The sequence below is a fragment of the Ambystoma mexicanum genome, chromosome 2q (assembly GCF_040938575.1).
Source record: "Ambystoma mexicanum isolate Mex_15411 chromosome 2q, UKY_AmexF1_1, whole genome shotgun sequence".
Classification (NCBI taxonomy): domain Eukaryota; kingdom Metazoa; phylum Chordata; class Amphibia; order Caudata; family Ambystomatidae; genus Ambystoma; species Ambystoma mexicanum.
In genome coordinates this window covers 841,083,038-841,107,997 of record NC_090924.1, presented here as the reverse complement: position 1 = coordinate 841,107,997, position 24,960 = coordinate 841,083,038, and the positions used below count along the sequence as shown (strand labels likewise).

General features: G+C 47.7%; 1 protein-coding gene across 2 annotated transcripts in view; it reads right to left on the bottom strand.

Annotated features, from left to right (window-relative positions):
* KIF5B (kinesin family member 5B) overlaps positions 1-24,960 on the bottom strand; it is a 1,711,571-nt gene that overhangs the window by 1,108,159 nt on the left and 578,452 nt on the right. For both annotated transcript variants that reach the window (XM_069648059.1, XM_069648058.1), the window contains exons 8-9: positions 17,657-17,781; positions 17,374-17,478 (exon numbers count right to left, since the gene is read on the bottom strand). In XM_069648059.1, coding sequence (XP_069504160.1) covers positions 17,374-17,478; positions 17,657-17,781 — 230 coding nt within the window. The remainder of the gene's footprint in view (positions 1-17,373; positions 17,479-17,656; positions 17,782-24,960) is intronic.

Sequence of the window (24,960 nt, the reverse complement as noted above, 5' to 3'; positions counted from 1 at the left end):
TGGCAGGAGAAAAAAAATAAACCCTAGAAATCCAGCAAAGCTGCTGGGGGACTCACTAGGTAGGGAAATTCAGCCTAAACAGAGAATTCTCCCTAACACACACAACGCCAATAAAGTTCGATGGAGATCCACGACGGGTAGCAGAATTCTGTAATCATTGTCGAATCCATTTTCTATTCAGATCGACACACTTCAATAACGACAAGGCCAAGATTGGTTATATCTTGGGTAATTTGACGGGCAATGCTCTGGCCTGGGCAACTCCGTTTGTGGTTACCAACAGCCCAATTCTGAACGACTTTGCAGCTTTCGAAAAAGCATTCCTTGAGGTTTTTCAGACCCCCAACCTGGCCTCCGCTGCGCAGAACCAGTTGATGGATCTAAAACAGGGGAACGTCGACGTAATAACATACATTAGTCGATTCCGTCTACTGGCAACCGATTCCCAATGGCCGGAAATCACACAAAAGACACTGTTTGGTCGTGGGCTAAGAGAGGAGTTTAAGGATGAGTTACTCCATATACCCGAACCAGAGACTCTTCAACTCCTAATTGAGCAGGTGCTCCGAATTGATCAGAGACTGACAGAACGGAAGGCAGAGAGACGTCGGTTCGAGAGGGGCAGTTCCAGGACAACCAGTTTACCTACCGGATCTTTCGGGTCTACTGAATCTGGACCAGAGCCTATGCAACTAGGGGCTATGAGGGGTCCTTTATCAGAGGAAGAGAGAAGACGGAGAAGAACGTTACGCCTATGTCTCTATTGTGGAGCTGCTGGGCATTTCCTGGGTACGTGCCCTCTACGGTCTCAGAAGAAAAAGGCGGAAAACTAGTGGACCTGTCGTGTATTGGGAAGGCAGCGACAGGTCCCCCTCTCTCTTCAGTCCTTTCCACGTTCTGTTCAGTTCTACATCCCATGCAACCTGCGGTACTACAGACTCTGAAGATTCGAATCAAGCTACCTGGCAGAAGTTTGGAGGTGTTTGCTCTGCTGGATAGCGGGGCTTCCGGCAATTATATAGATGAAACATTTGCCTCTGTAAATCGGATTCCACTCCTGTCCAGAGCCACTGCTCTGTCCGTGCAAGTCATCGACGGAAATCCTTTGTCCTCTGGCCCTGTCCGACAATCCACAGTGGGTCTATCTCTCCAGATCGCCAACCATCTTGAAGAACTCGCTTTGGACGTCATCAAGTCCCCCACCTACAAGGTGGTTTTGGGATTACCTTGGCTACAATACCATAATCCGGTAATAGATTGGAGAATGCACACCCTGACCTTTTCCTCTGCAGTTTGTGCTCAGAAATGCTGTGTGTCTACGCCAACTCGGGCTCCATCGACCCCCTTGAATCCTAATGGAAGTGGGGTCCGTGTGTGTTCTGTCTCTCATGTTCCTCAGGACTATGCCGAGTTTGAGCACGTGTTCTCTGAACCGGGCGACATACCTCTACCACCACATCGCCCGTTTGATTGTTCAATCGAGTTGTTACCTGACTGCGTGGTACCTCATGGGAAACTATACGCTTTAACACGGGATGAGAAACAAGTGCTACAGGATTACTTGTCGGATTGTTTACGGAAAGGGTACATCGTTCCGTCTAAGTCTCCTGCGGGGTTTCCCTTATTTTTTGTGAAGAAAAAAGAAGGCACCTTGAGACCTTGTGTTGATTATCGTGAACTTAATGAAATAACAGCTAAAGACCGATATCCACTTCCATTGATACGCACTATCCTGGATACTTTACATACTGCCCGGATCTTCACTAAACTGGATTTACGTGGAGAATATCATCTGGTACGTATCAAGAACGGGGACGAATGGAAAACGGCTTTCAAGACATCATTTGGGCATTTCGAGTATAAAGTCATGCCATTCGGTCTGTGCAACGCCCCAGCCGTCTTTCAACGATTAATGGACAACATCTTTAGTGATCTCATTGGTTTGTCAGTCTGGATATATTTGGACGATATCTTGGTTTTTTCCAGATCCATCGAAGATCATGTGGAACATGTTCGTGAGGTCCTTCGACGTTTATCTTCCAATCACCTATTCGCAAAGGCTGAGAAATGCAGATTTCACTTGTCCAGCATTGAGTTCTTGGGATTTGTGATCAATCAGGATGGAATAGAGATGGACCCCAAGAAAGTACAAGCCATACAGGAGTGGAATCAACCCCATGACGTAAAATCTCTACAACGCTTTTTGGGATTCGCAAATTTTTACAGGCGCTTTATACCACTGTTCTCTCAAATCTCAGCGCCCCTTACCCGTCTGACCAGCAGTAAGATCACTTTCAGGTGGGATTCTCTCGCTTCCCAGGCATTCGACACCTTGAAGTCGGCCTTTATGGTCGCCCCTATTCTGCGCCATCCTCAGGATGATCTACCTTACATCGTAGAAGCGGACGCATCGAACTTTGCTGTGGGTGCAGTACTTCTGCAGAAAGATCCAGAAACTTCCGTTGAACATCCGGTGGCCTACTACTCGCGCAAGCTGAGTCCCAGTGAAAGAAACTATGCCGTTATCGAGTTGGAACTGTTGGCTATAAAAACCGCATTCGAGGAATGGGGGCATCATCTACTTGGAGCCCGTTTTTCGGTGGAAGTACGTACCGATCATCGCAACTTGCAGTATCTACGCTCCTTGCAATGCCGAACACCCCGACAGGCTAGGTGGGCCTTCTTTTTCTCCCCTTTTGTATTTCACGTCACATACATTCCGGGAACAGCTAATCTGAAAGCGGATGCCCCCTCTAGATCCCTGGAGAAAGGGGAAGAAATGCCTAGTTTGGATCAGCCTCTGATTTCCTCCCAACATTTCTTATTGGCTTTGTCTTCTCCTCTACAGGCAATTGCTGACGCCACCTGGACGGATCCTGAAAGACCGGCCCTTCTTCGGCGCAAGTCCGTGTCGGAACATGATGGACTCCTGTTTTTCCGGAAGAGGCTTTACATTCCCGAGGGTACGGTTCGTGAAGGCATATTACATGGGTTTCATGATTCTCCCATTGGTGGGCATCGAGGGATGAGAGCTACACGTGAACTGATATCTCGACAATTCTGGTGGCCTAGGTGGGCTACCGATGTTAAGGGATTCATCGAGAGTTGTCCCGTCTGTGCTCAATGTAAAGTCCCAAGGAGACAACCTCTGGGATTACTGGTACCTACTGAATTGGCACCATACCCGTGGCATACCATCGCCACTGATTTTGTGGTTGATCTACCTCCCTCTGACGGGTACACTTGCATCATGGTTGTGGTCGACAGTTTCACTAAATATGCTCATTTCATTCCATTCCACAAGATCCCTACAGCTGCTCAGATGGCTTCCGTCTTTCTCCACGAAATCTATCGATTACATGGTCTTCCAGAAAAGATAATCTCGGATCGTGGTTCTCAATACCTTTCTGCCTTTTGGAACAAGGTGTGTAATCATCTGGGTATACGTAGAGCGTTGAGTTCAGGTTATCATCCACAGACCAACGGTCTTACTGAAAGGACTAATCAGACCTTGGAGGAGTACCTCCGTTGTTTTTCCAACGCCACCCAGTCCAACTGGAAGGCATGCTTAGATCTCGCTGAAGTATCCTACAACAACACTATTCATGCTTCCATTGGAATCAGTCCATTTCTTTGCTCTACTGGTCAACATCCCAAATTGGTGCCGTTCCATCCTGTACCCACCAGTACCGTTCCATCTGCTGATGCCCTGGTCTCTAATATTCAACGACAACAAGAATTGGCATGTAATATCTTGAAGAGAGCTAAGGAACGGATGAAGGCCCAGGCTGACAGGAAAAGGAGTTTGGAACCAGATTTACAAGTAGGGAATAAGGTGTGGCTGTCCTCCAAAAATCTGCCTCTGCGCAATTTACCGGTTAAACTGGCTCCCCGGTACTTTGGTCCGTTCACGATAACCGAACGGCTATCCTCTGTGGCCTTTCGTCTCCAGTTGCCTCCCTCTTGGCATGTACATCCTGTTTTCCATGTCTCCCTTTTGAAACCCTATGTAGCAGATCCCTATGGTCGGTCCTGTCCTCGCCCTGCCTCTGTCCTAGTCCAAGGTGTCCCGGAATTTGAGGTACAAGAGATTTGCGATGCCCGCTATCGTAGAGGGGTGCTCCATTATTTGGTGGATTGGAAAGGGTATCCGGCTTGTGATCGTACTTGGGAGCCTCATCAGCATGTGCATGCCCCCCGCTTGGTGAGGAAGTTCTATGATCGGTTTCCTTGGAAACCCGGGGCTCCGGGTCTTCCTGGGGGGGGACATAGTGTCACGCCACTTCTGGGGAGACCGAGGTCCAGTGCGATCGCTCTCCCTTCTCCTTCCTGGCGGATCTACCCGCGCTTTCGCGTCTGGGGAGCCGCCAGGAGGAGAGCTTCAGGAACCGCTGTTGGTGGGCTACGGCGCATGCGCGGGAGACCGCTGTCTCGGTTCCGCGCATGCGCCGTGGATCGGGCCTGTACATTGGGAAGGGCTTGCCTTCCAAGCCTCGTTTTGGGTCCGCCGGCGCTCGGAGGTGAAACGGCTTGCGTTTCAGGCCTCGCGGGCGCCGGCGGCCCATAAAAGGAAGCCGCAACAGAAGCCAATCGCGTCTCAACGCGGAAGCTTCGTTCGTGTTGCTCGCTCCTGGTTTCCTGTGATTCCAGCTTCCCGTTACCTTGCCTTGTCCTCAGCCTGCCTGGACACCCTTCCCTGCCTGGGTAAACTGTCCTACCTGCCCTGCCTTCAGCCTGCCTGGGTATCCTATCCTACTTGCCCTGCCTTCAGCCTGCCTGGGTATCCTGTCCTACTTGCCCTGCCTTCAGCCTGCCTGGGTATCCTATCCTACTTGCCCTGCCTTCAGCCTGCCTGGGTATCCTGTCCTACTTGCCCTGCCTTCAGCCTACCTGGGTACCCTGTTCTACCTAGGGTCCTGTTGCTTACTTACCCTTTTGTCTGCTTGGGAGTCCAGTTAGCTCAGGGTCTTTTGGGTCCCTCTGGTTCTGATTTCAGTCTCCTTGGTTCCTTTGTTCTCGCCCTGTGGTTCCCGGGTTCAAGGGTACCCCTCTGGTTCCCCTGGGACCTTTAGTTGGTTCCCTTCCAATCTGGTTCCCCTTTTCCAGTCTGATTCCGCCTGGTGCTTGGTGTTCCATCTTCATACCAGCTATCCGAAGTTCGCCTGCAGCTTGGTGCATCGACCTTCACCTCGGACTTCGCCTTGTTTCTACTCTTCAAACTGACCGTTGCCTCTCCTGTCTGTGCTTGCACAGTCCCACCGTCACATTAATCAGGAGAGTGCCTTCCGTGACGCTGGGAGTCTGTCCATCCTCCACCCTGTACCATTTGGGTGGTGGAGAGGCGGGTTCCCCGAGTCACACATTCATCACTCAGAAGACTGCAGTCTGGCGGCCCCAACAAGATCCTCATCAAGGAAAACAGGTACGCAGTCTTCACGAACATCTCAGCTTGACACCATCTATGAGAGTCAGCGGAAATAATTCTCGCTATGCTGTCGGCAACGTCCTCCGTAGACGGGAGGCGCGTAGCCTCGGCCTGCGATTGTGAAGGAGCCTTTTTCGGCGGAACTGGGGCCTTGTCTTCGGCGGATGCCTTCTTTGGCGGTGCCTGGGGCCTCGTCTTCGGCGAACGACTTCTTCGGTGGAGCCGGAACCCTGTCGCCGCCGGACGCCTTCTTATGATGCGTCTCGACGGAACTCAGGATATTAAAAATAGCGCCCTTTTTCTTTGTTGGCTCGGTCGCTAGGCACATATGCGGCTGCGGGGAGGGCTGCCGATCCGGACGGTCGGCGGGTGCCGCCGGAGCTTCCTGTGTACCCGTTGGCGCTGAGGTGGTCTTCGACTTGCCCAAAGATGGACTAGGGGTTGTGTGCTTAGTGCTATGTAAATGTTTGTGTTCGTCGCCGGGGTGTACCTTCCCCATATCAGTGCCTGAGCCGTGCCTGGTGGGGCCGGGGACAGATGATGCGGAGCGGGAGTGCTCCGTTGAAAGGTCAACGACCTCTGGGTCGGAGGTCTGTTCGTCACTATTGCCGTCGTCACATTCGGTGGCTGCGGCAGATAATTCGGCCTTCGACATCCCGTAGGCCTCCCACCGCTTGACATTGCGCTCCTTTAATGTCTTAGAATGGAGGAGCTTACAAGCCACGCAATCTACTTCGTTGTGATCGAGGGGCAAGCAACGGTTACACCGTTTATGCTTATCTCTCCAAGGAAATTTGCCTTTACAAATGGGGCAAAACCTAAATGGAGTCCTCTCCATAGCTGAGGTTGGGTAGAGTGACGAAGACCAAAAGGGAAAGAATAAAGAAATGGAAAGGCATTCTCAGATTGTACAGAAATGTCCACCCCAACCCCACTCTCCCTACTGTGTAGGCTAGCGGAAGGCCCGGCCACGTGGTCGGCAGCGCCGACTGGATCACTGTCCGTCAATTGCTGATGATTCAGGTTTTCGGTGGCGATTTGGAACAGCCGTCGAAATAAGGGACGGATAGGGTGATCTTAAGTATTTTATATATAAACTGTTCGGTCGAAGGGACAATAGGCAATGTCTCTGACGAGCTCCGCATAAGGTGACCAGAATGCTAGGTGAAAAAAAACAATCTGAGGGACCTCGACGCACGAGGGATCTTGGGTACACTACACATCACGTAGGGATAGTGTTACAAGCATGCCCATGTCGACGTCCCCTTTCGATTCTCGAAAGACAAGATGCAATACTCCACGGTTACCACGGGATGTCGGACTATATACACAGCATGTGATTCTAAGCAGATTAACTAACATCAGAAATGGTATTTCCTGACCTGAGAAAGCAGTAAGGTGTCTTGCTTTTGGCTTTTTTGGGCACGTGTAGGGGCCTCAAAAATATGCCCGTCCCCCTCCCAGGACCCGACAAGACAACTTATTGGACTCAGATAGACAAACGGAACACACACAAATCACTGATTATAAGAACATACAATGGCTCAATATAGACACTTTATTCAGGGGGTGGGTGGAACGACTTCAAAACCTAGAACAGAAAAAATTGATTACCATCTCTTTCACCAAAACCATCACCTTGTGCTATAACCAGCACAGAATAATGAAAAGGTTACTTCTAGGATAGTTCAAAGCATCTATGTATACATTTGCCATGTTCTTCCATGCGCTGCATTTCTAGTACCTCCCTGTGTTACCAGGGCGGAAAATTTGCAGTTTTGGCGAGTAGGAAAGGTATCACTACATACTATCTGCACCAAAAATATTGCCGTATATATGGTCATCTGGAACGGCCATAGGTGATATTTTTGGGGGGGATCATTTTTGGGGTTTTGGGAGCAGGGATTGCGGGGGTGTCCCCCGCTCCTTTAAAAATAATGCAGGGGGTGGTCTATTATGAACACAAGGAGGCATGAGTCTGCGGCTTCCCTACTCCTCTTGTTCTCTGCAGGGTGTATTGGGCAAAACTACACCTCTGTAACAATACAAGAAATTCACTGAAAGAGACAGTCTCTCAGTACTGATTTTCTTATGGACTAATCAGTTTCCCCATAAGAATGAGCAAAAAGACAAGGGAAGTAAAGCATAATGCTTTTACTTCCCTCCAAAAAAATTGGTTAGGAGTCCAAACAAAGCAAAAACGAGGTGTCCCATAAAGGTCTATGGAGGGAAAGCAGCAAAAATAAAATCTTTGCCAATACTGGCAATGCAGACAAGGAAGAATCTAAGTAACAAGATGTGTTCGGGTAATAGGTTCTTCAGGCTCCCCTTGTGGTGTAATCAGCCCCTTTTACTCACTAAAAATAGGGAAATACTACAAAAAAATAAAAACGGAGTAAAAAACTACCAACAAAAAAATGGGAAACAAACATACATGACCATGGGCCCCTATTTTCACACAGAGCTACATGGATTTGTTTGGACCAGCAATGCATGTAGTATCACAGAAAGAAATTGGAATTATTAATGCCTGATAGGAAGAAGTAAACATGTATCTTTTAATGTGTATAAATAACTATAATAATTATTACTAAAACAGTTCTGTTTCTCAGTTAAAACATATTTTTACTCGCGTATAAAATACTCTCATTGGGAATTGGACTTATATTTTGACTCCCTAAAAAAATCATTCTACTCCCAACTTTAAAGGGAGTAAAACACCCACTTCAAAATGTTATCTGGAGCATTGGGTGAAATAACTGGCCTACCTTACAGGACGTCGTGGGCAGAATTGGGATATTAAGGATAGTAGTTAGGAATGAAACATTTAGGTCCTTTATAATAGAACTACAAGAGAAATTTCACATGGGATGGGAGAATTTCTACTTGTATTTACAACATAGATTGGCCCTCGATGCACAATTGAAAAAGAAATGTGACTTTGCATAGTTTTTTCCATTAGAAAGGTGGGTGACTGAAATGGAGATGCCCAACATGTCTATGGGCCTCATTACAGGTCGGGCGGTCCGGAAATAACAGTGGCGGTAAATCCGCCGCCACAGTTAATTCCGGACCGCCCGATCCCGAGTCCTGCAGGCGGGAGGTGGCGTCCAGCCAGGTTTGACCTGGCGGTTTACCACCACCCGCCTGCAGGCGGACGAGGAAAAACCGGCATCATCACGAGATGGTGCTGGTGTTTCCATGATCCCCATTGAGTCCCATAGGACACAATGGGAATGGGGATTTACACCATTCTGCCTCCGGAATTCCCGGGACACCGGGTTGTAATGCCCCGGTAATTGCGAGAATCACGGAGGCGGAATGACAATACGAGTCCGGCGGTAACCAGGTGGATTTACCACCTCAGTTACCGCCGGACTTGTAATGAGGCCCTATATCAATATTACTCCGGATTATCATGAATAGTACCACAGATTCATCGACTAAATTGAAGTAGCATGGGAGGCAGATTGGGGAGAAATTAAGGCTGGAGACTAAACAGAGGCATATGCCCCAAAGGAATTAAGAACCAGGGACGGATTTCATCAGATTCAATTAAAAAAACTGCACAGAGTTTATCATACGCTGAAAGGCTTATGAAGATGCAAAATGTGCCATAAGCAATGGAGGCACATTCTTGCATTTGATCTGGTTGTGTCGCAAACTCCAAGTACACAGTGTGTGACAATGTCCCCTAGGTTATCTAGGGGACAGCCTAGGTTGATCCTGTTCTTCAGTTTCATAAAAGAAATATGAGATATGTACTTGCTAGTAGAGTGGATGGCAAGTCCCCCCCCCCTTTTTTTTTCATTTGTTTTTACGTCAAACAGGTTACAGTATTTCCATTAGAAATTAACAAGCATCAAAAACAATAAAAGAAGGTGTTGTCGTCAAACAAATACAATTGTAATCCAAATCTACATTTCGACGATGCTTTTGTGAACTTTCTGTTCGCTTTTAACTTTCTTTTTAAAATGTTAATAGTTGTCAACAGTAATCCCCGTTATTCCCTCCTTCCCCCCACCCTACAAGAGTTAAATCGACTGCAAATGAGGAATGTGCTTTCTAGTGTTTGGCGAGTTGCATAATGGATTGTTTGGGAGGTTAGCGCGATTTTCGTTGTCTCGGATCATGTGTTCTATCAACAGCTGTTCTATTACAGTGTGGGATTATGGGATTGGTGAACCTGTAGGTATTAATGTGTCATTTCGGGCATGTATTTGTTGAGGAACTCCATCCATAGAATATCACATTGAGTGGATTTCCCATGTATGGATGATGTGATCTTCTCCATAGTGCACATGTTAAAGGCTACGTTGACCCATTCTCCCTCGGTCGGGACTGTGGCACATTTCCATTTCACGGCTAAGAGAGCCCCAACGGCTAGTAACAGCGGTGCAGCTATGTCTTTGACCCTCCTCCATTCATCCTCAATTTTTTCAAAGCCAAATAGTATCAGGTGGGGGTCTGCTATTCTATGGATCCCATCTAAGTCTCTAATCCACCCTGGGACTTCGTTCCAATAGACTGATTCGGGGGCAGCTCCACCACATGTGCCAATAATCCTCCGTAGATCCACAACCCCTCCAACATAGTGGGCTAGAGGATTGGTACATTTTGGAGAGCCTGTGTGGGTCATATTGCCATCTGTTAAGTAGTTTAATCGCGTGCAGCTTATATTGGGATGAGATTGAGGCTTTGGGTGCAGCCCGACATATTTTGTCCCACATCTCTGGATCAATACTGTCCCCAACATCCCTCTCCCATTTCTGTCTAAGGGGTTCTGTTGACCCTTCCCCTGCCTCTATGAGCGTTCTATATAGTATCGAGATCAGTCCCTTCGTTTCAGTTCTAGAATCTAATATTTTCTCGAATGGGGTGGGGTCCCTTTCAAACTTGTCCTTCCATTTGGGCTTTGTCAGGACACCCTTAATTTGCAGAAAGTGGAATGCAGATAGTGTGCCAATTCCGAGTGCCTCCTCCAGCTCGGGGAGTGTGATAAATGAGTTCTTTTTTAGAAGTTGCCTCATCCTTTCTAGGCCCGCCTCGTACCAGGATTGAAATCTCTCCACGTTAGGGATCTGGTCATTGATGCCAGGGGCCCACAGGTGACTTAGTGGTGATGGCCATGTAGTGATGTTTTTCATGTTCCTGCCTTCTCGCCATATATCCCATATGGTTTCGAACATCGGGTGTGCTTTGGTTTTCTTTAGTACTCTTCTTCTGGGGGACCATAGCCACTCAGACTGTCGCTAGGGACAGATAGTGACTGTCCATGGCAATCCATTGGGGTGTTTTCTGATCACGGAGGTGGGGAATGAGGACCCGTAACTGAGTTGCTTCATAATATTTTGGAATATCCGGGAGGCCCACCCCGCCTTTTTCTTTTGGCAATGTCAAGTTAGTGTATGCAATTCTCAGATTTTTCCCCTGCCACAGGAATCTTATAAGCGCTTTCTTGGCTTCTGTAAAAAATTAGCGTGGCATTTGAATGGGGAGCATTTGGAAGGGGTATAAAAATCTCGGGAGACAGGTCATCTTTATTGCATTTGGGCGTCCAAGCCAGGATATGGTTAACTTATCCCATCGGACGAGGTCCGCCTGAAATTTTTGGAGAAGCGCCGGGAAATTGGCCTCATATAGGTCTCAGAGGGATCTCGTGACATGTATCCCAAAGTATTTCAATTTCTCATACTCCATCGTAAGACCCAGGGAAGAATATCTTTCACTGTTCAGTTCCATTGATCCCAGTAGGGGGAAGAGTATTGACTTGGATCTGTTGATTTTAAAACCCTGATATTAGGCCGTATACATCTATTAGGTTTAATGCCTTGGGGATAGATGTGTTGGGGTTTATCACGTGGAGAAGTAAGTCATCAGCGTACAGCGCTACCTTATATTCCACCTGTCCCAACCTCATTCCCTCAATTTGGGTGTCCTTCCCGATTTTCTGGGCCTGGGGTTCTACGGAAAGGGCGAAGAGTATGGCCGAAAGGGTACATCCCTGTCGGGTGCCGCATTTTAACTTGAACCATCTTGAGTATTCCCCATTGACTGACACTGCAGCTTTTGGTACTGTGTACACTGCTTTTATCCCTTTTCTAAATGTTGGCGCTATACCTACGGTGCGGAGGACTACGGCAAGGAATTCCCATTCTACTCTATCGAATGCTTTCTCAGCGTCAATGGAAAGCAAGGCGGGCGCATCGATCATGGTTTGGGAGGCTGCAACCAAGTGGAGAGTTTTCTGCATGGCGTCTGCCCCTTGTCGCCCAATTATAAATCCAACCTGGTCGGGGTGAATAAGGTGGGGCATGTGAGTCTCTAACCTGGCAGCCAATACCCTCGTGTACATTTTGGCATCAAGATTCAGCAGGGATATAGGGCGATATGACCGGCAACATTTGGGATCCCTACCTTCCTTGGGGATTACCAATATGAGTGCTCGGACGAAGGCGTCGGGAGCGGTTCCCGTATCTAGGACCTCATTGAATAGTTTGTCAGAAATGGGGCTAGGAGGGCACCGAAGGTCTTATAGAAGCCGGCTGTATATCCATCCTCCCCTGGGGATTTTCCCAATGTCAGCCTTTTGATCGCCTGGTGTACTTCCTCTTCCGTTATGGGGGACTCAAGGTGAGCAGAGTCTACCTCACCTATTTTGGGTAGATCGGTGTCAGCGAGATAGTTATCTATCTCTTGCGAGTTTGGGTCTGCTTCAGAGGAGTATAGGGATTCATAAAAGTTTGCGAACAGTTCAGGGATGGATGGACTTGCCCTTGGTCAGGAGTGTTATGTGTTATTTCCTTTACCCTTCGTTCTGCCCGTTGCATCCCGAGTCTAGCAGCCAGCAGTGCATCAGCTTTATCCCCCTTTTCGTAGAACTTTTGTTTCAATAAATGCAATTTTCGTGTTATCTGACCCTGTTCTAGGTGACAAAGCTCCTCCCGTTTCTTTCGAGCTTCTTGGATCTTATCGAGGTCTATGGTGTCCCCTTCCCTGACTGCCATATCCATTTGACATATTTCATTCCGGAGCCTATTTTCAATAAGGGTCCTTTCCCTTTTCTTTCGACCCCCCTCCCATATAAGGATCCCCCTCCAGGTTGCTTTGGCCGCCTCCCACACATCCCGTTTGGAGATCTCCCCAGTGTCGTTAGCTTTGAAATATTCTCTAATCTCTGTCTCGAGTTCTTCTCTAAAGACAAGATCTCTCCACAGAGTCTCATTGCACCTCCATTTCCCACCCCTGATCGGTAAGTGTTCCCACTGTATAGCAGCTGTGACCATGTCACGATAAGACCATGTTACTGGGGAGATCTCAGAGTGTGATGTGATGTCGTACAGCTCCCGTGAGAGGTAGATATAATCTATTCGGGTAAAAGTATTGTGTGGGGGAGAAGAAAATGTGTATCCTCTTGTGTCAGGGTGCATTTCCCTCCAAACATCAACCAGCGTGTATACTTGCATCATGCTTATAAAATCATTGTGGTCCCCTCTCGTTTCGTTGTTGGCAGTTGGGTTACCCGCTTTACGATCCATGCTGGGGTCAGCCCATAGATTAAAGTCCCCGCCCAGTACAATATGTCCCATAGCTTCCAACATTATTTTAGGGATGGTCCGAGAGGAATCTGAGTTGCCCTACATTGGGGGAATAGATCGTGGCTATCGTTACCTCCACACTCCCTATAGTTCCCGCCACCAAACAAGCCCGCCCTTCTACTTCTGCCCAGAATTTTGTGACTTGAAATTCAATTCCCTTTCTAATGAGGATTCCCACACTCCCTTTGCACAATGGTCCAGAGCCCCAGAACTCCAAGCCGTGGCGTTTCCCTAGAATAGGCCTCTCATCCCCCTTCATATACTTGGTTTCTTGCAGGAATAGGATGTCCATCCTGGCTCTCCGGAATTCCCTTAGTACTAGCGACCTCTTGGTGGGTGAGTTAAGCCCCTTAACATTAAGCGTCCCACTTTCAGGGGGCCCTCTGTGCTAACTTCAGGGCTAGCCATCTGTTTGTGACCTTGGATTATTCATCATAGTATGCCACCATTCCCTGTGATTTATGCCCTCAACCAGCATCAATGTTTTCCTCTCCTCAGCAGTAATTAAGAAAACTGCTTCGATCATTTCTTTTCCCACGTCTTGTGACACCCCCCTGTCCACCTCTGCCCCCTCTCCAGTCATGTGGCGGCGTCCGAGTGGGTCCAGTGAAGTATACTGCACCAGCCACGAACCACCAGCAGGGACCGTTACCTCATGGTCCTTTTGCTAAAATGACCTACTGCATGAGTCTGAGCCCCCAATGCATCCCCCTCCATTTAAATCTCAACTTACAACCATTGAACGTGGGTGTTTGTAGTGTCTGGCCATAAAAGGCCTTGATTTAAGGCAATGGTATAGCATAAAGTTAGTTATTGCCAATCCGGATCACTTGCCCCCCTCCGGGGATGTGTTGCCTCTTCGATATTTTCTCGATCCTTTAACTCTGTCTCTTCAGGCCTTGAAGTTTCCATCCTCTTCCTTCGCCTCGTGCTGCGTCTCCGTCGCTCCCTCGTTCATTCGCCTCCACAAGTTCAGATATGCATGCCTTTATTTCCCTTTCAGATTGCAGCCTGATCCTCATGCCATTGTGTTCGAAAGAAAGGGAGAAGGGGTAGCCCCACCTGTATCTAGTGTCTCGTTCCTTCAACCATTTCATGAGAGGGCCGCACATCCTTCTCAGAGCTAGTGTCATGGCAGACAGGTCTTGATATATGGTTATTTGAGCTCCGTTAAGGGTGATCACACCTCCGTGTCTCGCTTTCTGAAGAATGTTTGCCTTACCCCGATACCTGTGGAAGCGTGCCAGGACCGATCTCGGTCCCCCCGGTGGGTCTCCTGCCCTGTGAATCCGCTCTGTTCTTGGTTCATCAATCACGTCATCAGCTACGAGGATCTTAAGGATGTCATGAATCATCGTTTTTAAGCCCTCTTCTGTCTCCCCCTCCTGCTCCGGAATTCCAAAGAAGTGCAGGTTATTCCGTCTTTCACGATTTTCCAAATCGTCCATTTTTAACTTGTATTCCTCTTCTCGCTGCTCGAGTTCTGTAATTCTGTGTCCTAGCTGCGTTTCCAGGGTGTCGATCGAGGCCTGGTTGTTTTCTACACCCTCTAGCCTGTCCTCAATCCTATCCATGCGTTGGGTGATTTTGTTGATTTTGCCACCTATATTGGCTCCCATAATATTTATTTCCGCCAACAGGGCTGCCATGTCATCCTCCGTGGCTGCTGTCTCACCGTGTGCTGCCGCTCCGGTTGCCATCTTTGGGGAGATTATTTTGTGAATGGGGGGAGCGTAAGTGTATGTGGCAAGCTTTTCTTTCGCCTGCATATATTCAGGGACCTTTTCCGCTGATTCAGATTTAGGTTTGGAGTGTGAAGATTTCACCCTCGGGCTATGCTGTGTGCGCACAGATTTTTCTCTGCCTCCCGTTGCTATGCTCAGGTGGCTCTTTCGGCACTTGGGATACGGACCTGTTGCCTTGTCCCAGTCTTGAATAATTCGTGTAGCTTACAAAGCCTCTGTTATGGGGGTGGGGGAGGCTGCTGCGGGGTACCCCCTATGTATCAGTCCTGTCATGCACTGGGTCGCTTGAGGAGGCACACGCCCCTGTGACGGGGGCCCTTCCCTCAGTCCCAGCGGTCTTTCAGTGATTTGGTGCGTTCAGCACAGGATGTTCCTGCCCTAACGGGACAGAGGTACTCTGTGGGGGGGTGTCCTCTCACTGGGGTTGGGAAAGCTCCTTAAGGTGATTCGGGGCTATCCCAACTTTTGATCGTGGGGGCCAGGGGGTTCAGCAGGCACGAGTATGTGGGCTGTGGCCGGTGTCCCCGTGTTTTGGGTGAGAGCTGAAGTGGCTTGTCAGAGGGCCCAAAGAAGGACCTTGTCACCTGTAGTCCCAGCGCTTGGTCTCTTGTAAATGTGGTTCTGGCGCGAGTATGGGTGTTGGGAGCCTCACTATTATAAGGCCTGAGTTACTAGGTGCACCAAAGTTGCAGCACCTCTTTTCTTTCAATTATTGCTCTTCTGTTTCCTCCTCTCTCCGCTCTTAATCATTATCCGGATAGGGTTTTAGCTCCTTCAGTGTGCACCCTGTTGTTCAAGCACGTCAAGAAGATTTCCAGGTGGGGGTGATTGCAGTCCCCCCCACACCTCCTTCTGAAGGTACCGCTAGCGCAGGGCTCCACCTCCGTGCTCGGGGGAAACCCCCCGCGGGACTTGCGTGCAGCGCGGACCTCAGCGGAGATCATAACAGGAGGAGGCGGGGGCTCTGACCCGCCGGCGCCGAGCACTGGGCCGCCGGAAGGAGACCTGCAGTCCGGGGCGGATGCGTACAAAACGCAAGTCTATGTGTGGGAGGAGAGGAGCGGCAGCCTACCTTATCCGCGGAGGCGGGCCCGCTCCCAGTCCTCGCCGGTGTGGTCCCCCGCAGAACGGCTAGTATGCATCGAGAGGAGCCAGTGAATTCAGGCTTGCCGGGCCACCGGGACGCTCCCCCAGGAGAGCTGGTCCGCAGGCAGGGGCTGGTGCCGGTCTTAAACTCCAGTTCCTCCTGTGGGGGGGCCGCCGGGCGCGTCGGTACTCCCTCCTGGGGCCTGGTGGTTTTGTTTTCCTCTTTGCTGCTTGGCACCTCGTCAGCCTGTGACGGCTTCCTCGGTTTCTACCTCAAAAAACCTCTGATTTTCTCCAAATTTTCTCTTGGCTGGGGGGGCCACACTCGCATGCCCAGTGTCCAATTGGCAGCTCTGCGGGGGGGGGGGGGTTGCAAAGTGGGTGCTCAGGGCCACTTTTCGGACCTCAGGTGCGGAGCTCACACGAAAAGCAGGCTCATCCGTGCGCCCCCTGGTGGCCGATGCAAGTCCCCTTTTAAGATACCTCCATAGTTTATACGTTTTTGGCTGCGCTACAGGTTCATTGGTTTTAAGTTCACATATTCAGAGTTGTATCAATGTTTGCATTTTCTGAGGACACCATGGTGTCCCTAGTCACCAGATGATAAATAACTAACCTTATATCATGTATAGAAGACATATCTGGATGTTTAAAAATAGGGAAGAATGTCATTGTTGCAAATCACCAGATATTAACTTTACTTTTTATATACGATTAAAACATTATATTGATTGTGCTACATTTTGACATATTGATAAAAAGTACAAAGTTTAATGTTTACCAAAAAAAAAAGAAAACACCATCAAGTATCACTTGCAGGTGTCTATGCCATGTGATAAAAAAGGAAACCGTCATAATTGCAGAGGGTGCTCATAAAATCAGTGTGCATTGCCTTTGGATGTCAATGAGAATCTCTCTACTGGCTGCAGCTTGCACCCAATTTGGAGTATATCCCAATTTGTTCACTACCTAAGCAAAGTGAAATTTAGCCTAAGCCTCTCTGCCCCGCCCTACCCAGTGTCATCTAATCACTCGTAGTTCTATAGCTGATCCATGTATAAAAAGAGTTGAATAGAAACAAAAACACAGTAGTGAATATAGTTGTTCAAGTAAGGGTCTCTCTGGCAGTTCTTTGTTACTGGGCTCATCATGTTACCCCTTTGATACTCAAGTAACTGTAAAAGACATTCATGCCATTGATACAAATGAACAGTGTGCTACTTAAGATTAGTCCCAACGGGCTGTAAAAATAAACATACACCATCAATGATAATTAAACAGATTTCTGTTAAATAATTATACAGTAATTAAACAAAATATCCCGACAAACACCAAGTCGACAAGTCCAGTATGGATTAAGCATGTGACCCATCTAACCATATTTAAATATCTATAGAGCTCAACATTAAATAAAACAAGGAAGTCAACACAAACTACATAACTAGAAAAGCAAAGTACTTTATATGAATACACAGCCACTTGGAATAGCCACAACTGAACAAAACAATGATGTACTTACGCTTCCTTCAGCCAAAGCAGAAATAACATTTCCAAGAGAAGATAAAGACTTGTTGATGTTCTTAGCTTCATCCAACACAGCACCTTCAGCTCCCGTTTTACTGACCTGCATACAAATTTAAAAAGTATTGAAAATATCAGAAAGGTTTGTTTGATTTTAGGAAATTGTGCAAAACATATTCAAGATAATCATAATGCATTGGTTTTAAGTCAATGAAGGACAGCTGCATTAGTACCAAGTATACAAAACTATAAATAAGAAAATAAATGGCAAATCATCTCACCTTTTCACTACCAGCCAAGTCCACCAAGTAAAGTTTGCCACTCAACTTCTGTTCAGTTTGCGTGTTTTCTTGCTTGACATTTATAAGAAAAATGCTGTGACTTCGAGAGCTGTGTTCGTTCATGTCTTTAAAGGAAATCAAACCAACGAGTATGAGAAGAATGGACTCTCTTCTTTATGATTGCACAGATCAGTTTTATTCAGTAGCTACGATAGGAAAAGCTACTTAATTGAAATCCTAGTTTTCAGTTAGGAACATCTTGTTTGTTACATACAACAGTGTCTCAGTGTTCTAGAAAGAGCCTCACATACTTTCCCAAAGTAACAAATAAGCAAGAACACACACATGGAGTTGAAGCTAAACTTTAAGGCACTTATCCACTGGGGGGTACACCAGTATTATATGAGGGAGGGTCAACCCTAGGTAAACAATGAACGAACTGTAAAGACACTCTCCCAAAGTGGTCTATAGCACGGGAGAACTATTTAACTTAGTCACCACAGAATCCAATACGTTTTGTTTGTGATTTAAACCATTCTAATTAACATTTTATCATCAGTGTACCACAAAGTCACAATTAGATTACTATTCCATATCTGCAATATCGCATCATTATTATATTTAATACTTCTACTTTTTTTAAAAAACATTTAAAGTGTCGTGTTCACCCCATAAAGTGACTTGTGCATGCCAAATGTCATCACATTCTTTGGATTCATAGCACAAGAACATTGATCATAAATCATTCCACAACATAATAACTTATTGAACACCTTGTAACATGTGTAGTCACGTCCATACACAATGGTAACGTGTCAAACTGTTATTAATAAAAAGCAGCAATTTTCAACACTAAACCTGATAATCTATAGGCCTTCTAGTGCCCTTATTTCAAGCATCCACAATTAACTTGTTACAGTTTAACCCAACATGTTTCGTTCCATATCTGTTATTCAAAACGTTATTCTTGGAACTCCATGGGATATACATCAGCGCAGCTTTACAATATTACAGCACTTCACTGTTGGCAACATAACCCGTAGAACAAGTGGACAAATGCTGTGCGCTCGGTTTTCCTTTTTCTTCCCATACAGGTGAATACTCAAGTCCAAAACACTCCAATTGTGTGCACCATCATTATAATCCAAGTGACTCCTTATTTATGGTCGTATAGCAACAATTATGGAGATTTCCCACATGTTCAACCTCGTTCTGCGTGGAAAGTGGTGAGCCGATTAAGACATGCATCCAGTTTGTTCCTAGCTGCCTTTTCTTTCAAATGATGGGTCATGTTTGGCTTCAAAGGTCAGCACACGTATGTCTACTGGCAGTAAGACTTTAGTAAGCTATCCCAGTGGTTTGTGGATCCCCAACACTTAGTATCAGTCTGTACTAGTTCAGGACCATGGTAGAGTGGCAAAGAAGTCAGGCATATCTTAAGAGGAAGATGTGAGTTGTAGATAAGTACTCTGAATCTTAGTTAGACAGGCACAACAAAGATGTACTTACACATATAGTTTTTTTTTTTATAAAACAATTTTTATTCAATTAAACAAAACAAATACCAACAAACACGCAGTGCAAATAGCAATACCATTTCACATTGTTCATTACACAATATTGGTCACTGCTCCCCTTATTCCACCCTCCCCTACGAGCCTATTGTTCCACTCAATCTGTATCCGCACCCCGTGGTGGGGTCTCGTTTCCAGTGGATTCCGTCAGATTTTGTATTGTTCCAAACAGTTCCGCTACCAGCGATATCCATGCCATCAGGGTTCCCACCTCTTCTTCTCCCCCTATATTACTTGCTTCCTGCCATGCCATGGTCTCCGCCTCCGCCCACTTCTGCAACTCTTTCCACCACATCTCCACCCGTGGCCTATGACAAGCCTTCCATCCCATGGCAATACTCCTCTTTGCAAGCACATATGCTACATCTTTCAGTTTATTGACATGCTTAAGTTTCTGCGATCTGGGGAAGCCCCCCAGTAAGCAAGCCCAGGCTGAGTCTACAACAATAGTGAACCCTTTTACTGCTAGTTTCCCCGCTACTTCACTCCAGAAGCGCTCAATCACTGGGCAGGACCAGAACATATGTACCATATCTGCTTTTTCTACGTCGCATTTGGGGCATGCCTGTCTACTGGCATTTTGAAACCTCGATATCCTCAGGGATGTCAGGTATGTCCTGTGCGTGATATGACAATGCATTACTTACCGTAAAAGCATTTCTGATGGTTGTATCTGCTTAGATTCACATGCTGTGCATAGTCCGACATCCAGTGGTCACTGCGGAGTATTGCATTTTGTTTTTCGTAGTCGAAAAGGGGACGTCGACAAGGCGTGTCTGTAACACTATCCCTAGAGTGACGTGCGTTGTACCCACAATCCCTCACGCATCGAGGTCCCTCTGTTTGTATTTTTTCTGCCCTGAGGGAGCCTTCTATACGTGACTGAGTACAGAAAGAGAGAGAGAGATGTAGAAAGGTGTCTATGTTCCTTCCATCCGAGCGGGGAGGAAGGGTGGGCGCATGTGATCTAAGCAGATGCAACCATCAGAAATGCTTTTACGGTAAGAAATGCATTGTCTTCTGAGGTTTGTTAATCTGCTTAGAATCACATGCTGTGCATAGACTAGCGAGCAGTACCCGGAGTTGGCGGTGGGTTATGAGAAGGAACAGTAGAGAAAAGGTGTCTTAATACTGCCTGTCCCAACTGGGAGTCTGATCTAGAGTGTGCATCTAGACAGTAGTGTTTTGTAAAGGTGTGCACAGAACTCCAGGTTGCCGCTTTGCAGATGGACTCAAGGGGAACATTTGCAATGAATGCTATGGATGCCCCAGTGCCTCAAGTAGAATGTGCTCTTGGCTTGAAGGGTAGTTCTCTCTTAGCAAGAGTGTAACAGAGAGTGATGCATTGAACAATCCATCTAGATATAGTGGATTTTGAAACTGCATCTCCTTCTCTTCCAGCTGCCACCGAGACAAAGAACTGATTAGTCTTTCTCAGTGGTCTGGTTCTTTCCATGTAGAACATGACAGCTCTGCGCACATCAAGTGTATGCAGACTTTTTTCTCCCGAATTGGAAGGGTTGTGAAAAAACGTTGGTAGTTCTATTGACTGGTTTACATGGAATTTTGAGATGAATTTCGGTGCAAACCTTGGGTGCGTGCGTAGAACCACTTTATCTTTGTGAACTGCTACAAAGGGTTCTAAAACAGAAAGAGCCTGTAGATCACTTACTCTCCTAATGGAGGTGATAGCTATTAGGAAAGCGGTCTTAAGAGTGAGGTCTTTAAGAGTTGCTTTGTGCATGGGTTCAAAGGGTGAGCCCATGAGTCTGGTAAGTACCACATTCAGGTCCCAGCCGGGAGCTGGGTTTGCATTCGGAGGGTGTATTCTCTTTACTCCCTCCATGAAGGTTTTGATAACTGGGACTTTCCACCACGACACTTTAAGCTGGGAAGTGGTGTATGCAGAACGTGCCGCTAGGTGGACTTTAATGGAATTGAACACTAGACCTGAGTCCAGTAAATGGGTCAGGTACAGGACAATGTGCGTGGGGGAGCAGTCAACTGGGTCGATGCTTCTTCCTCTACACCAGATGACAAATCTCTTCCATTTGCTAGAATAACAGTGACAAGTGTTAGGCTTTCTAGCCTCCCTGAGGATGTCCATGCATCTCTGCGGGAGTTGTAAGTGTCCAAATTCTATGATCTCAGGAGCCAGGCTGCTAAATTCATGGTCTGAGGGCATGGATGCAGTGTCCTGCTCTTGTCCTGTGACAGCAAGTTGTGCGGGCAGGCAAGTTTCACTGGGGGAGATAGAGACATCTCCATCAAGTGAGCGAACCATGGCTGCCGGGCCCACATAGGGGCCACTAGTATCATGGTAACTTGTTCCTTGTGCATCTTGTGCACAATCTTGTTGAGAAGGGGAGTAGGGGGAAAGGCGTAAGCAAATTTCCCTGACCATGGAATCGATCGACCGTTCCGCTTGGATTGGTTCTGGGGGTACCTGGAGGCGTAATCTTGGTATTGTGAGTCCTCCAGAGTTGCGAACAGGTCTATTTCTGGAATCCCCATTGTGTGAAGACGTCGAAGACGATGTCTTTGTGCAACTGCCATTCGTACTCTGAGGGCAGAGGGAAGTCTCTGCTGAGTTCATCTGCTAGCAGATTGAGTTCCCCTGGTACATGTTGCGACAGTAGGAACATGTGTTTGAGAGCCCACTTCCAGATATTCTGGGCCAGCTTGGACAGTCCTGGAGAGTGGGTGCCCCCTTGCTTGTTGAGGTAGTACATGGCTGTGGTGCTGTCTGCAAGGACCATCACTGTCTTCCCTTGTAGGTGTTCCTGGAAGGCTTTTAGTGCCTTGAACACGGCCAGTAGCTCCAGTAGGATTATGTGCTTGGATGCTACGCTCGGAGTCCACACTCCGTGAGCAGTCTGATGGGATAGGTGAGCCCCCCATCCTGTGAGGGATGCGTCTGTGGTTAGAGTGGCTTACACTGCAGGTGTGGCAAAGGGTTTCCCTCTTACCAGGTTTTCCTTTGTCCACCACCGTAGCGAGAGAACCAAGGCCTGCGAGACCATCACTAGATCGTCCCATTGTCCGCTGGCCTGACACCACTGGCTGTTGAGCCACTCTTGCATTGGGCGCATGCTCAGGCGCGCGTGAGGTACCAAATAAATACATGACGCCATCATTCCTAACAAGCGCATCGCTTTGCGCACCCTCACCTCCCGACCTGCCACATATTGGGGGATCTGAAACAGCATGTTTTGGACCCTCTCGTTCGAGGGGAAGACGAGGCCGTCCTTTGTTCGAATTAGAGCCCCTAGGAATTGTTTGACTTGGCTGGGGTCTAAGCTGGACTTCTTCTCGTTGATGGAGAAGCCCAGTTGGAACAAAAGGTCTACAGTCTTTTGGGTGTTTGAGAAGCATGTCTTGTAAGAATCCACTATTATGAGCCAGTCGTTGAGGTAAGGGTATACTGGGATGGATAACCTGGGCAGGTGGGCCGCTGCCACTGCCAGTACTTTCGTGAATACCCTTGGTGCAGATGCTATGCCGAAGGGTAGCACTCTGAACTGGTAGTGTTTGCCCTCTATCATGAACCTGAGGTATTTTCTGTGCGCTGGCAACATTAAAATATGAAAGTATGCATCTTTCATGTCCAGTGTTGTCATGTAATCTCCCTGTGATAGCAGTGAGATCACTTCCTGTAAGGTCACCATACGAAACTTTTGGGGTTTGACAAACTTGTTCGCTGGTCGCAGATCTAATACAGGGCGAATGGTTAGATCCTTTTTGGGTACAAGGAAGTACACTGAATAAATAACTTCCGTTACCTGAGATAGAGGCACGACCTCTATAGCTCCTTTTTCCAGTAGCTGGTCCACTTCTTGGAGAAGGATGGCAAGGTGTTCTGGTGTCATGCGTCGTCCCCTCGGGGGTCTGTATGTTGGGAAACTGTTGAACTCTATACAGTAGCCGCGGGCTACGGTGGATAGTACCCAGCGGTCTCATGTTATTCCCTCCCATGCTGGAAGAAAGGATGTTAACCGGCCCCCGACCGGCGATGCATGGGAGGGGACCCGAATCTTCGCGTCACTTGGTGTTGTTGGTGGCTTGGGAGCCTCTAGGGGTGGAACCCCGGCCTCTCCCCTTGCCACGGCGTTGACCTCTCTGATTGTACTGGCCACTATTACTTTGGTAGTTGTTGGCAGAATATTGAAGTTGTTGATTCTGTTGCTGGCGTTGGCCACGAAAAGAACGCTTGTTGCCAAATCCCCGCCTGTTAGGGGGCTTTGATATTTGGTCCAAGGTCTTTATGGTATCAAATTCTTTTTTCGCATTTTCCAGTGCGTCGTCCACTGCCGTTCCAAAGAGGTTAGACTCTTCAATAGGCTTGTTAATGAGCGCTGCTTGCGTTTCCGCCTTAAACCCGGAATTGCGAAGCCAGACGTGGCGCTTCAGCAGAATTCCCTGTACCAAAGAGCGGCCAGCTGTTTCCGCTGCATCGAGGGTATTCTTAACGATGCATTGGTTGACCAGAGACCCTTCATTAATTGTAGCCAGCAATCTAGTTTTTAGGGGTTCAGGGACTTCCTCGATGTCCTGCTTAAGCTTTCCCCATTGCGCATCAGCGTAGCTTGCCAGCAATGTGTTATTATTGGCAATTCTAGTTGAGAACACTGCCAAGGTGGTAATTCTTTTGGCTAGGGCATAAAGCTTTTTCCCCTCTTTATCCGGGGGTGCCTCGCTGGTAGGAAGTGGAACCCCAGCCCTTTTCCTAGTGTTAGTCACCACTAAGGCGTCTGGGATTGAGTGACCCTTAATATATAGTGGGTCTGATTGAGAGGGTGAGAACAATTTTTCGATTCTTGGATTAACGCCTCTTACTAGTGCAGGGGTGGCCAGTGAAGGGTTGATTCGTCTCTTAACAGAGGCGAGTATTAGAATCGTTTGGCTGGTGGGAGGTTTTTCTTTGATAATCCTTTCCACAAAGTCAGTGTCTGGGGGGACCTCCCCTGTTTCGACATCAAAATGTGCTGCTGCTTTCCTCAGCAGCGCATTAAAGGTGGGCTGGTCGTCAACAGGCGAAGGGTTCCTGACTGGTGTGGTCTGAGGAGACCTGATGTCTATAATGTCTGGCTCTGTAGACCCTGATGGTGACTGCCAGGGATTTGGGTCACCCTCACCTGGGTCTTCTTCGTACCATTCCTCACTTATGTTAGTGTCCTCATGGAAGCCTTCTCCCTCTTGTTGGTTTTCATCATTAATGAACTCCTCCTGGAAGTGAGTATCCTCTTCGGTGAGGTCGTAAGAGTTCATATCCTCCTGAAAGGGGTTATAGAACAACTTCGGGTATTTAGCCCTTGGACTTTCTAGGAGTACCTCCCTAGGTCTTTTAGGTGTCCTATTTTCTGGAATGGCCATGAATCTGTCTAACTTGTCCATACAGGACTGGAACTTCTCTAAGGTCCACTGAGGTAGGCCAAAGCGGTCTGGGAGTGAAAAAGGAGTCTCTTCTCCTTGTATTCGCCTAGATCTGTCCCATAGCGTCGAAGATAGGGTGCCTTCGCCTTCTGAGAAGTGTTCTGGCAGGCTAGGGCTTTCCGTCGACGGTGAGAACTGTCCCAGCCTACTTTCCGGCGCCTTCGGCATTTCTTTGGCCTTGTGCGCGGTTTTCGGCGTGTCACTTGACGTCCGTCTCTGGCCGTCCTTAGAAGATATACGCGCGAGGCTTTCGGCGATCATTCTGTCTGCCGAAGGATCGCTCGCCGGCACGCTAGG